General features: G+C 41.9%; 1 protein-coding gene across 1 annotated transcript; it reads right to left on the bottom strand.

The window, feature by feature from the left end:
• Positions 1–74: 74 nt before the first annotated feature.
• ccndbp1 (cyclin D-type binding-protein 1) lies at positions 75–11547 on the bottom strand. The gene is made up of 11 exons (XM_058055484.2): positions 11379–11547; positions 9258–9317; positions 8061–8140; positions 7908–7989; positions 7718–7814; positions 7371–7444; positions 4985–5061; positions 4614–4873; positions 4163–4223; positions 1791–1837; positions 75–539 (listed from the first exon to the last, which is right to left on the bottom strand). The coding sequence occupies exons 1-11, from the start codon at positions 11464–11466 to the stop codon at positions 431–433; spliced, it is 1035 nt and encodes a 344-aa protein (XP_057911467.2). The 5' UTR covers positions 11467–11547; the 3' UTR covers positions 75–430.
• Between the last annotated feature and the right edge of the window lie 3047 nt (positions 11548–14594).

The following is a 14594-nucleotide window of genomic DNA, read 5'->3' as shown; positions in this document are numbered from 1 at the left end:
TTTCATTTCTATGTCAAATATGTTTTTATATTATACAAGTGTATATTATTTATCCCTCTAAATAACCCTGAAAGCCTAACCCTTCACCCTATTTATCCCTAACCCCAAATCATCCGATCATGAGTTGAACTCATTTGGCTTACAAAAACAGTGTCTCAACCCCAAATCCAAACTGTTTCACTTTCACGCCTTCAACTTTGAAGGTTCTGCAGTAATTTGTGGTTGGGGCTCTGGAAGAATATCCTGTACATCAATTATGGTCATGACATTTTTATTCATGATTTGATGGCTGTGTGAATACTGCATCCATCGAGCAACCCGAGACTACAGGGAGTCACGTGACCACACTACACACAAGTCCTTGTTGCACATGCATGTTCTTGTCATGGAACCAAATACACACACACACATACACGCATGCAGGCACACACTAACTGTCCAACTGAATGAGATCTTTGGTTTTTTGCAGGTTGTGATCGACAGCACCATCTAAGAAGTCAACCCAGGTCAGCTCGGATTCTCCACAGACGTGACTCGACCTGGTGAGGGTGGGGAATGTGGAAGTGCGGGGCAGACGGGAACATGGAGATGAGACAAAAGAAGGTGAGGTAGTTTTCTCATTATATTCATTTAAATACCATAACGGAGCCAAGTGTAGAAGCGGGAAGCGCCTGGCATTACTATCTGACACCCACAACTTTCTCAAACACACTCCACAAGGTTGGTTGCACGACAGCTCAAGTCATCGATGGGAAGTGTTGGGCCCTTTAATGTCGTCCCCTCACCATTTTGTGGCTTCACTATCACGTTTTTTCAACAAAATGAACTCATTTGCGACCAAAGACGAGGTGATGACGCAACTCCACAATAGAAGAGAGCATGTTCAGTGCAGTTTTAAGCTGGAAAAACATTTTAGTGCTATTTGTAAGAAGTCAGCCTTGCAACTTTCCCATAGAAATACAGCGAACAGGAAGTGAAAATGAAAGGAGCATTGGGGCATTGAAAAGATCACGCATTGAGCGGAAATTTGAATGCATTGACATGCGTGCATGTGTACACTCGCAAGCGTGCGCACATGATTATTGGAATAATTGGAATACCTCGATTACAAAAAATAGGTGCATCGAAGAATTGCTAACAAAGGACAAAAAAGGACGTGGGTGTTTGAAGACGTGGGAAGATTGAAGAGGCTACAAGACGCAGCAAGGCGACAAGTCAAACTTCACACGGTGTATATGTAGCCCTAAAAATAATGTCAATTAAAAAAATTAAATGCTTGATTATCTAAAAAAAATCAACCAATTGGTTGTTCATTATTTAGTGAAATGCTTGCAAATTTATAATTTTTCTATAACCAAGCAAACATGTTTTTTTCGATTACTCGAATAATCAGAAAAAATCCAGTAGAATACTTGATTACTAAAACATTCAATAGCTGATACCCTACTTTTGGTGCTGATACCCCACCCCTCCACCCCCCATTTACAGCATGTCTTATTTATCTACCATATTGGGTATTCCAAGTGTAAAGGTGACTATAGAGGTATTATTGCATGTCTAGAGGGCTCCAATAAAAGGTCATCAACAGGTTTTCCATGCTCAAACCACCAAAAATATTCCTCGTATAAATAAGTAATCCTTCTTTGAGGAGATTCACTTATCGCTGTTGGGTCTGGAACCAACTAAACACGATGAAGGGGGGATTACTTTACATTCATTCGTGTGTCGTAATGGAAGTGTTCCAACTGAGACACACGGCCATAGCAAGGGAATAGACAAACAGCACTCACCTAACAATTGCCAGAACATTCTTCAACAATGCCGCCAGTTTAGACACCTGCAAACAAAAGCACAGCTTTACTATCATATCTGGCCTTTTGTGCTGCATTTTTATGTTCTAATACACAGCTGTCATTCTTTTGTTTTTTTCAGGGTGACTTGCAGCCCACCCTAGCTGGGTGAGAGGCGGGCTGGTGGTAAAGCTGTGTAATACTATGTGTATTATACTGTAACTGTACCCTTTAATAAACGCTGCAAAAGGGTGATTAAATCGTTTCTTGTCAGTGCAACCTGGTCTTGATCGTCTGCTTCTCTATCCAAGAAAGCTCTTTAATCGTTTCTGGTAACACGCTCCCCACAAACCGTTGCCTCATATTTTCCCAGCAGCTAAGGCATGTTCGTCCTGTGTCTGACATTAAGTCAAGGTATCGCGCTTCATTGCAGACAAAGGCAGATCTTACAAACAAAAAAAAATATGTGGGTGGTTATTTACTGCACTGGTCACATTTTTCATGCAAGGTTTTGGGTGGGGCCGAGTCTTGCCTGATTTGTCTCTCTGTCCTTCTTTCTTTTAATTATCATTTGAATGACAATTGACGTCTAATTGTTAAGACAACTGGAATACAGTTTTGGAATATGGAATATGCGGGGTGTCACTAAAGTCTGAACATACATTATAGAAATATGATTTACACACATTGTACAAAAAAAAGGTTCATTTAAGTAATAATTTATTATTTGAAAGAATAATCAACAATTCCAAGTAAAAATAAATTCTATATAATAAAATAAAACAATGATGTTTCTATGACGTAAGTGTTTCACGACTGATCTGACATTTACATTCAGTCAGCTTTCATGTCTTCACTGTGCAAACCACAGGAATCCAAAAGTGAGCCCCATAAAAACCTCTGGAATGTGAAGTTGTGTGGGTGTGTGCGTGCGCATGTGTAGTATATATTTTATATATATATATATATATATATATATATATATATTAGGGGTGGAGCCGAACCTGACTACGGTATTCGGAACAGCATCAATGATGATTTTTAAAAAAAATAATTAATTCGAACAAATGTGAAGTGAGTGAGTGACTGGTGTTCAGCAGTCAGGGGCGGGGACAGAGCGACACAGAGCAGTCTGCCTGCCCCTCACAGCAACGTAAGAGGCTGAACTTGGTTGCATCCGTATTTTGCTTTGTAAATGTTGTACTGCATTTAGTTGCTATTTACTTCTCCGGTTGGGCGTTCTTCTGTTGGCTCTGTTAGCATTAGCTTGCTAACGTTAAGGCTGGGAACTTGTGCAGAATTGGATGCACTTCTGGGTGGTATTTGGTACCTTTAAGATGGTGGTGGGGGGGGGGGGTTCATGTGCACAATGATATTTTATTGGTTTTTGGTTAAGCCATCCATGAGGTTATGGTTGTTGTTATTATTATTTTTATTGGTGGATTTATGAAAAAACATACATAGGTCAATTTATTCCTAATTATTATTCATTCAATCATTCATTCATTTTCTACCGCTTATCCTCACGAGGCTCGCGGGGGTGCTGGAGCCTATTCCAGCTGTCTTCGGGCGAGAGGCGGGGTACACCCTGGACTGGTGGCCAGCCAATCACAGGGCACATATAGACAAACAACCATTCACACTCACATTCATACCTATGGACAATTTGGAGTCGCCAATTAACCTAGCATGTTTTTGGAATGTGGGAGGAAACCGGAGTACCCGCGGAAAACCCACGCATGCACGGGGAGAACATGCAAACTCTACACAGAGATGACTGAGGGTGGAATTGAACTCGGGTCTCCTTGCTGTGAGGCCTGCGTGCTAACCACTGGTACGCCTTGCAGCCTATTTGTATTTTTCATTAATTCATTCATTCATTCATTTGCTACCGCTTTTTCCTCACAAGGGTCGGGGGGGGGGCAATTGGGGTGCTGGAGCCGATCCCAGCTGTCTTCGGGCGAGAGGCGGGGTACACCCTGGACTGGTGGCCAGCCAATCACAGCCAATTTGACATATAGACAAACAACCATTCACACTCACATTCATACCTATGGACAATTTGGAGTGGCTAATTAACCTAGCATGTTTTTGGAATGTGGGAGGAAATCGGAGTACCCGCGGAAAACCCATGCCTGCACGGGGAGAACATGCAAACTCTACACAGAGATGGCTGAGGGTGGAATTGAACCCTGGTCTCCTAGCTGTGAGGTCTGCGCGCTTATTTGTATTTTATTTTATTTTATTAATTGTGCTTCCCAAGGAGGAGGGCTATTTAAAATTTTACTACAATACAAATAAATACTTCAACAAATACAAATATGGGCTGCATTGCACACCTCGAATACACACATACACACACAGTATCTTACATTGTTCTCCACACCAGTGTAGTCCACAGGGGGGTAAAGGCAGAGAGCCAGGTCATCAACTCTGACAAGAACAAACAACAAGAACATTTAATGAGAAATTCTCTTTCCTTTTTTTTTATCGTGTTGTAGTTTACAGCAGAAAAAAACAAGCATGTCCAAACAAGCCTGTTCTCCTTCAAACACAAACAACACTGACAGGAAAGGCAACAAAACCAATTCACCTTTCAAATGTTTGCTGCATTATGTGCATTTGCAGCAAGTAAAGTCTTTTTGTAACAAGGAACTATGTGGTGGTGTGAGGTGGGGTCTGTGAAACAATTTAGATATATGCAGAATAACTTTGGCACCCCCCCCCCCAGGAATGCGGTGGGAATACACCTGCAACTTACTACAGTTCTGTACTATTCCATGGCTTCGAGATGATGCAATGTGTGTGTGTGTTCGTGCATACTCAGGGCTGATTTGCTTCACAATGTCCGCCAGGTCATCAAGCTGGGCCACCTTCTGGGGCGTGCCTGGGTCGCCGTTCACCTTAACGGCCGACGTCAGCTTCCTTAGGCACGCCGCCGATGCCTTCATCATCCCCTGGCACGCGCCAATCACACGCCGGTCCTTTTCTGACCAGTAGGTGTCCCGGTTACCTCGAGGCTCCTCCCCTTCTTCCTCATCATCGAGGACGTCGCCAAATGGGTCGTGTGCTTCGGAAAGCGCCTGATTTGGGACACAATAAATCTGATTTCCTGTCATCTTGCACATATGTTGCACATGTGTGGCAGCCACGTTTGAGCCCTGTGTTAAAGGTTTACGTGAGCACAAGCGTACCTGTTCAACCTCCTCGATGGCATCTTTCACAATGCCGCTCTGACTGGAGAGAACCACCAGCACCGCCGTCTTATTGTCTGCAATTGCAATAACAATCATCTTTAATTACAAGCCGGCATTCTCACAATGAAACTGTGATGGCAGTTGGCAGTTTAACTCCATCACGCTTTTTCAAAAATATATGAATGAATAAAATCATGGTGGAATACAGCCTGTTATTAGTCCAAGAATATGCATATGTAAGCACATTTTACATACTATTGGCCTAAACGAAGCATTGTCAAGCATAAAAATGACTAAATTAATTGAAATACACGGTGGTGTAAGGAGTGGTTAGCATGTTGGCCACACACTCGGAAGATCTGAGTTCGAACAGATGTTTTGCTAAAACTCATCTAGTATGTTCTAATGCTGATTACTAAAGAACGGAAAAAGGTAGAAGCAAATGTTTTTGTTCTCCCCGTGCATGCGTGGGTTTTCTCCGGGTACTCCGGTTTCCTCCCACATTCCAAAAACATGCTAGGTTAATTGGCCACTCCAAATTGTCCATCGGTATGAATGTGAGTGTGAATGGTTGTTTGTCTATATGTGCCCTGTGATTGGCTGCCGACCAGTACAGGGTGTACCCCGCCCAAAGACAGCTGGGATAGGCTCCAGCACCCCCGCAACCCTCGTGAGGAAAAAGCGGTAGAAAATGAATGAATGAATGTATAGCGTTTTTCAAAATACTCAGACACTCTACAGAATAATGGAGTTGAATAAAAACAGAGTATAAGATGTGTTAAAATACAACATTCATTCATTAATACACAGTTAAAACATGAGTAAAAGTGGGGCGGGGCACAGCGGTCAGGTATAAAAAGTTAGACTTTAAAAACAGATTTTAAAAGGTGGTTTTTTAGTTGTTTTTTGAAACTGGGAAGGTCAGGGCAAGCACGGAGTGAATGGGGCAAAGAGTTCCAGAGGGTGGGGGCAGCGACGGAGAAGGCTCTGTCACCCCAGGTTTGGAGCTTGGTCTTACAGGGGAGTGCCAGGAGGTTGGAGTCTGAGGAGCGAAGGGGACACGGGGGATTGTGTGGATGGAGCAGGTCTGTGAGATATGGGGGGGTCAGATCGTGGAGGGCTTTGTAGGTTATGAGAAGAACTTTGAAGTGAATGCTTTGGGGGACGGGAAGCCAGTGGAGGTTTTGGAGGACAGGGGTAATGTGTTGACGGGAGCGGGTGGAGGTGAGGAGGTTCTGAATATATTGTAGTTTGTTGAGGGTTTTGGAAGGTGTACCGTAGAGAATACTGTTGCAGTAGTCCATTCTGGTTGTGATGAATGCATGGATCAGGGATTCAGCAGCAGAGAATGTAAGTGATGGACGGAGTCGGGCTATGTTCTTGAGATGGAAAAATGCAGTCCGGGTTAACTGTTTGATGTGGGGTTCAAATGAAAGAGTGGGGTCAAGGAGGATACCAAGGTTGCGGATGAGCGGGGATGGAATGAGGGTGGCGCTGTCAAATTGAAGATAGAAGTTATGGGTGGGTGTTGTTATGTTTTTGGGACAGATGATGATAATATCTGTTTTGTCACTGTTAGGTTTTAATTTAGTTCCATCTAGGTTTTGATATCAGTTAAGCAGTTGGTGAGGGTGGAGTGGATGTTGGAGTTGATGGAGGTAGTGGAAATGTATAGTTGAATATCAACGGTGTAGCTGTGGAAATTGAGGCCATGTCAATGGATGATATTGCCAAGTGGAAGGATGTAGAGGATGAAGAGAAGAGAACCAAGCACCGAACCTTGGGGAACACCTTGAGGTAAAGGGGCTATGGAGGAGGAGGGGTTAGGGACAGTGTTGGAGGAGGTCATTCTTTGATCAAAGCTCCCCCTTTGCGGGACAAGGGACATCAGGAGGTCCCACCAAATGGTTGACCCGAGGAGGTTATCTCGCATGGGTGTGACAAACCGTGCCAGAAGAATGGGTGTGTAGGCTAACCCCATACATGAGGGTGGCATCAGGGGAGTGACAAGAATGTCTCCTTTCTCTTGTAATGTAATTCATTTGCATGCTATGGAGTATAAGTATAGTTCCCGCCAAGAGGCCACTTTTAGCCAGACACCTACAGACTGCCATGCATACTGTGTGTTGTCTGACCCCTTTGTTTTGCAAAGGTAATAAAAAATGCCAGAGTTCTGTGTTTATTTCAGGCATTCTCTATCCTACTTAGGATGATAGAATTTTTTTCCACAACACGGCTTTCCTTTTCTGCTGCTTGGGAGACATATTGTTTACAAGTGTAAAAAGTTAACTAACACGCCACGCATATTCTTCCGCCAGTGTGCGCTGTAACACGTTTATGGACCGAAATGACGTTTTAAATGAATTGAAGTGTAGATACTGACCTTGAGGCAACTGGGAAAAGTGATCACAAGCTGACCACACACTTCCTGTGGAGGTCAACTGTTCCTGGGACAGACTGTTCAGCAGGAGGGTGAAGGTGGAGAAATGAAAGGGAAAGTAACACATGGGAAAGTAATGTACTGAGATAGTGGTTCTCAACTGGTGGGTCAGTTTTTTTTTTTTTAATGCGGTTGTTCACATTAACAAATGTGACTGCTAAGTAAACGCAAAGGCTGTAATACTAATACTACGACTACTACTAATAATAATACTAATACTGTGCAAATTCACCAATAAAACTTGAAACCACTTCATATATGCTTCACTTGCCGTATGTTGGCATGTGTACCTCTGTAACGGTGAGGTCAGGATGACCTCCAGGAGCTGTGCGATCCCTTCGAGGACTTCGACGGTGGCTTCTCTGACTTGCTGCCGCAGATTTACGCCTGAGATGCAGACAGGAGCCGAACATGATGAAGACTGGAGATGCACACAGGTATTTATTGTTGTGAAGTTAGCTGGAGGTGGATGGTGTTTACCTCGGCTCTTAGGAAGCCAATAATAAACTGTGGAAAGGCTCAGAACACTCTTAAGGATGGACTCAGCCAGCGTCTCTCCGTCCTGCAGGACAAAAAACAGACAGCGTCACATTTGCTATGACATGCCTGAATGCCTGAAATGTATGCCAAGACCTGCGGTGACGGCAGCGGCGGCTTGGAGAAGGCCAGGCTGACTTTGGTGGCTTCCTGAGACACCACCTTCACCGCCTGGTCTGCGGGCACACATTCAGATGGCAATATCCATGTTAGTGCACTTGCCAATCCTTGAAGAAACCATATTAGAATCATCCCTCATAATCGTGGTCAATTGGTTCCAGACCACATCGCGATAAGCGGATTTCCGCAAACTAGGATTCAATATTAATAAATGGAACATTTATTCATAGTTAGAGCATAGAAAACCTTTTCATGACTTTCTAAATACAATCTTCCCCATTGTTAGAGCCCTGTGGACATTAAAGAATACCCCTGTAGTCACCTTTACACACCTATTTTTCTTTGTTGGATCACTGCAGCGATGGCCATGGCTAGAACTATTAGCAAGCTAGCGAGCTAACTTGTGAGCCTCCAATTTATTTTTTTACAGCCTTCTAAACTTTAGAAAGGGTCTAAAACCGAGTAGGAAGAAGCCATAAACTTACCACTTCCACACAGAACGAGAGGACTTCTTTTCACTCTATCACATCAGATATCACATACTCTGTCATGTCTCAGTGCTTTTCAAATAGTGGGGCGACAAAGAGTTTGATTGACAGTGATCTACAGCCAATCAGGATCAGCCAATCGCACAAAACAATGAGTAGCGCAGACAGATGAGCGAGGGAAGAGAGAGACACACAACTTCCCACAATGCAATTCTACAGAAAGGGCCAGGCGTTGAAACAAAGACGCACTACTTTCAGCAAAAGGTGAACTGCGATAGAGCGAGACAACACTGTATTTCAAATCGGGGAAACGAAAACATTTCTGAGGAGCTTGACAGAATATAATTGAGAACCACTGCAATAATGGAACATTACTGACATCTAGTGGCCAGAATACTACATATATATTTTACTTTCAATATTTTGTGACTAATAATACGCCATAGTCAACTACGAAACAGAAATCATATGTTGATTTTAATGTAATACTTTTTTTGGGGGGGATAATTTAACTGCCATATTGTGAGGGGCGATTGTATAACTGAAGCAAGCATTTCATAGACCTTTTATAAATTTATAAATTATAAAGGGTTTAAATGTAGACGATTTTGGCCTCCTTTTTTAAGAAAATGGCATACATGACAGTCAAAAGAAAAAAAGAAAAGCTTGATAAACCATACTCAACTCAAAGTGTCCCAAAAGGTGGAGAGGTTGAAGTCCCCATCAGACTCATTGGACTCCCCATCTAAGACAGAAACATTTACATCACACATAAAAAACAACATTTAGGCCTCAATTGAACTGTCCCTTTTTTATCCCATCCTTGTCTCAACAAAACAATTTGGACAATTTGTACAATCTCGTAACCACTGGAGTTAGCCTTCTGGTATGTAAAATATTTGGGGCACGGTAAATGAAACACTGAAACCTTTTTATTTTTCAGTGCATACACGTACATTAACGGTGTGGAAAATAATCGATATATCGATGCGCATGCGCGTGATGCGAGTGCATCGGCTTATGGATGCAATTGACAGGTGTAATCTAGATTCATCGCGATGCATTTGTAGGTATCGATCGTGGGTATTCGAGGCAAGCGCCGTTTTATTAATGTTCAACTTCACTCAATATGCTGTTCCCCAGGTGCAATAAATGCACCATCATTATTTGGCGTTTTGTATTGAATACAGACGGAAGCCGTGAGGCACATACAACTATTGGTAAAACAGCATGGACGTTCGCACGCAAGCAGCAGCGAGGAAGTTTCTATATTTAACCCCCCCGCAAAGTTTAAATGGTATGTTTGGAAACACTAAGTTTCCTCAAAGAACCATGGAAAGCTCGACAAAATGTCCGTCATTTGCAAAGAATGCCGCGTTAAGAAGCCGTACAACGGCAGCACGGCAAACGTGCAGAACAAGTGGATCTTCCGCTGCTTTCAAATTTTTCCAGGAGCTATTTGTCCGTCCCTGCAACAAGTGCCCCCGAACGAGTGTTCAGCACAGCAGGTGACATTAGAACAGTACAGCAGTTGGCTTCTTCCTGAATTTGTGAAACAATTTTAAAAGGGTATAAGTTGTTTTACACTTTCTGCACCTCACTACTGTATTAGCCTACCTCCTAATGCATTCATATTAGCAGTATGTTTTGCAGACAGGAATATAAACAAACATTGATTGCACTGTTTAAAGTGTCACTTTAACTTTGTTGTTGCTGTGTACTGTATTTTATACAGCAGTAATTATTGTTTAATTGTTTTACTCCACCACTGAACTGCTGTTGTAATTGCATAGCCAATGTGAAAGACTGAGGAAAGTTGTTTTTGAAAAGTTGTTGCTGTTTTAAGATGGCAAAAAGAATTAGCAAGAAGTGGTACGTAGTAAAAAAGACAAACAGCACTTTAGTTGTATTTACTGCCAAGTGCAGAGAAGGAATAAAGCAAAATCCTTGCCGTACCGAATTCCATTTTTTGCCTTTGTTTATTTGCATCATGTTGAATTGCATCATATCGCAAGAAATTGCACCATATCATATCGATTGCATTGATTTGAACTAAATGATTATCGCATCATATCGTATCGCATCGTGAAGACCAGAAAAATTTAATGTATCGTTAAAGTATGGAATCGCTGGCATCGAGATGTGTATCGAATCGTCCTTAATGCTGAGATTCACACCCCTAATGTACATGCACAGAAAAATGATTGGTGGAAACATGAAGGTGAGCGAATCCAAATCCAAACACATCAAAGAGCTTGGTTGTTTTACACAGCGTTTATATGGCGGATACATGTTTATGTACTTGAATATGACGGATACATGTTTATGTACTTGAATATGGCGGATACATGTTTATCTACTTGAATATGGCGGATACATGTTTATGTACTTGAATATGGCGGATATATGTTTGTCTACTTGTATATGGCGGATATATGTTTGTCTACTTGTATATGCTTTGAAACATAGAATAATTATGTATAATTTAATCCAACAAATGTAACAAATTAGGTTTAGAAGTGCTGTTATGAAACGTTCGTCTAGGTTAATATTGACAAAGTGCAACTCGGATGTTTGTTAACCCAACAACAACCTGGAAGCTAAAACCAGTGACGACATAAAAAAACGCAACCGCCCAGGAAATACAATCATGTAATTCAATCGTTATTGTTTTGTACAATTGAAGTTTGTAATAAAATATTTTTTAAAAAGGCACTGGGTGAATGCTAACCAGGCTAATATTAGCATTTTAGCTCGGCGTTATGCTAGCACCTGTCTGGCTAATCGAGTACATCGTCAGACTGACCTTTCACCCGGGCTGTGATGCACTGGATGGTGTTAAGCAAGTTGCGTAAAACCACACAAACGCCTTCAGTTGTGTTGTCCACGCTCATGTTGGTAAGGTTTCCACCACTCAGCCCAGAGTGTGCGTGTTGTGGAACTAAAGACGCGCTGCATGTTTACCGGGGGACGACTAAGGGCGAGGCAACAAGGGAAGTTGGAAGTTTTACCTTTATGGCTTTTAGCGACATCTTGTGGTTTGTGTAAAGACTGCCTCAAAATCTGAAACACGGTAACCTTTTATTTGAACATTATATACTAGGGTGCGGGCCGAGTGGTTCGCTAGGAGGAGATGGGAGTTCGATTCCACCCTCAGGCATCTCTGTGTGGAGTTTGCATGTTCTCCCCGTGCGTGCGTTGGTTTTTTCTCCGGGGACTCCAGCTTCCTCCCACAATCCAAAAACATGCTAGGTTAATTGGCCACTCCAAATTGTATAAATGTGAGTGTGATGTGATTGGTTGTTTGTCTATATGTGCCCTGTGATTGGCTGGCAACCAGTCCAGGTTGTACCCCGCCTCTCGCCCGAATTTAGCAAACATCAACTGTTTGTATTGTTTCTTGAATTGGCTCATCGTTGTGCATTGTTTGATTTCCTTACTCAATCCATTCCATAGTTTGATTCCACATACTGAAATGCTATGGCTAGCATAACGTAGTCCTAGCATATGGACTAGCAAGTGTTTCAAATGTACTTCTTCCCTGAGATCATATTTCTCCTCTCTTGTAGAGAAGTATTGGATGACATTTCTAGCTAATTGGTTATTTTTAGCCTTATGCATTATTTTAGCTGTTTGAAGATGAACTATATCAGCAAGTTGAAGTATTTGTGATTTTAGAAATAAGGAGTTAGTATGTTCTCTGTAGGCGGCATTATGAATTATCCTTACTGACCTTTTTTGCAGTACATTTAGCGAGTGAAGCTTGCTTTTATAGTTATTAGCCCATATTTCCACACAATAAGTAAGATATGGTAGAACCAGAGAGCAATAAAGAGTGTGGAGTGATTTCTGATGGAGAACAAATTTTGCTTTGTTCAATATTGAAATATTCCTGGCCACCTTATGTTGTATATTTGTAATATGAGGTTTCCAGCTCATATTTTCATCTATAGTGATCCCCAGAAATGTATTTTCCTTCACCCTTTCAATGTCCACACCGTCTATTTGTATTTGCTGGTGCGTGTCCTTTCTGCTGTTACCAAACAGCATGATTTTAGTTTTACTTAGGTTCAAGGACAATCTATTATCATCAAACCATCTTTTTAGTGTGACCATTTCTTCTCTGACCTTTCTAATGATTTTGTCTGTATTACCTCCAGAACAAAAAGCAGTGGTATCATCCGCAAATAATACCAGCTTTAAGTCTTTCGTTACTTTGGAGATATCATTGATGTACAAGTTGAACAGTTTTGGTCCCAGTATTGACCCCTGAGGAACTCCGCACGTAATATATGAACTTGCAGATGTGTATTCTCCTAGCTGTACGTATTGCTTCCTGTCAGCTAAGTAGCTTTTGACCCAGTTAAGGAATATTGTGGCTGTAACCTAATAAAAGCCTATTGTTCCGGCGATCAAGTCTCGTGCTTGTGTGTCTATCTGGCATGCCTTCCCCGAGGGGACAGAAATGTTTTCACTGCCCCCCGGATTTGAGAAAACTGATAATATCCACTGATGTATCTGGATTGTGCGGACTGAACTCAAAACTGCCAAAACATGAAACTCCTATGAGCTATTTTTTGTTGTCGTCCTTATGTTTGTCCAAATAGGGGTGCCTTTAATTAAAATGAACAAGAAATTGAAGAAAAAAGGGTGGTCTAATATCTTTGAAGGCATCTTTGGAAAGTTTTGGAATAAACGTAAACCTAAAGAGTGTCTGGCGCGGGGGGATGACTGTAAAATATATTTTGTGTTCATATTTGGGTGTCTGGAATGGATTAATTGGATTTACATTAATTCCTATGGGAATTTTTTAAAATAATTTTATATTATTATTGTTTTGGTTTTTGTCTGACCTTTTGTAACAAATTCATAACAAAAACCGAGGTTCTACTGTATAACATCTTAGCATATCTGCATGGTTTGGTTTTAGCCTGTTCAAAAAAATGAAAAATATCAACATGTCCCCCGCATCCTTTGATTTTTCCATATGATATCCTTGGTGGAAAAGGTTTGGACACCCTGCTGTATGTAATATTCTGCCTTGACAAGAATAATAATTATAATGTGTTTATGAAGCCAGGAGGTCCTCGTTAGCATAAAAGTTGTGACAATGTTTCATCTTGTCTCGCTGCAGTCTCTTCATCACCTCGCTTTCATCTCCATCACTTCCTCCCACTCACCCCCCCTCACCTTCCATTAGTCTATTTTAGAACTCACAAGTTCTCTCACCTCTTTTTCTCCCTTCCTCTCCAGCTCCCTCTCTCAGGTGTGATCTGCGTGGGGAGTGTGTGCACTGTCTAGACGACAGATTATACTGAATAATGAGGTGGGGGTTGGAGGGGCGCACAAGGAGGGGGAGGAGAGGAAAGCGAGAGACGACGATTGGATGCGGGGGAAAAAAGCTGTAGGAGATGCAAGAAGAGGAATGGGGAGGAAAGACGGCTTCATACATGACAACGACAAAATAATGGAACACTTAACCCCCAAAATATTAATAACCATGCATATTTAATGATAAATATTGCATCTACATGTCATTGACAAGCGCTTTGAATTTCACCACATCACTGTCACAGTTTTTCAAAATCAAAAAATGGCTGACTTGAGAATAAAGGAAGTAAAATGAGTTTTTAAAAAAGAAGAAACAAATAAGAAGAAACACAACTAGGGATGCTAACATGAGCATAAGTATATTATGTCTTATTCATGTCTTATACAGTGGGCTCAGTCACGGAGTAGTGCCTGCGCCTGAGTGGCTCCTTTGGGCTGTCAGTCCTCCCAGGACATGCCTCCCCCGCCGTCTCAGAGGTGATTGGATGATGAGGTTGCTGTCATTGTTTTTTCCACTGAAATGCATGTGAAACCTGCCTGCCAGTTTTTGGTTACATGTCACGAGCCAATTTACCAGTCTACCAAATTGGCAGTTGAGTGCCCTGAAAATATTCATTCATTCATTTTCTAGTGCTTTTTCCTCACGAGGTTTGCGGTGGGGGGGCGGGGGTGCTGGAGCCTATCCCAGCTC

This window comes from Doryrhamphus excisus, linkage group LG18, assembly GCF_037039965.1.
Source record: "Doryrhamphus excisus strain RoL-2023G ecotype Guam linkage group LG18, RoL_Dexc_Guam_v1.1, whole genome shotgun sequence".
NCBI classification, from domain to species: Eukaryota; Metazoa; Chordata; class Actinopteri; order Syngnathiformes; family Syngnathidae; genus Doryrhamphus; species Doryrhamphus excisus.
This window is presented reverse-complemented; position numbering and strand designations above follow the sequence as displayed.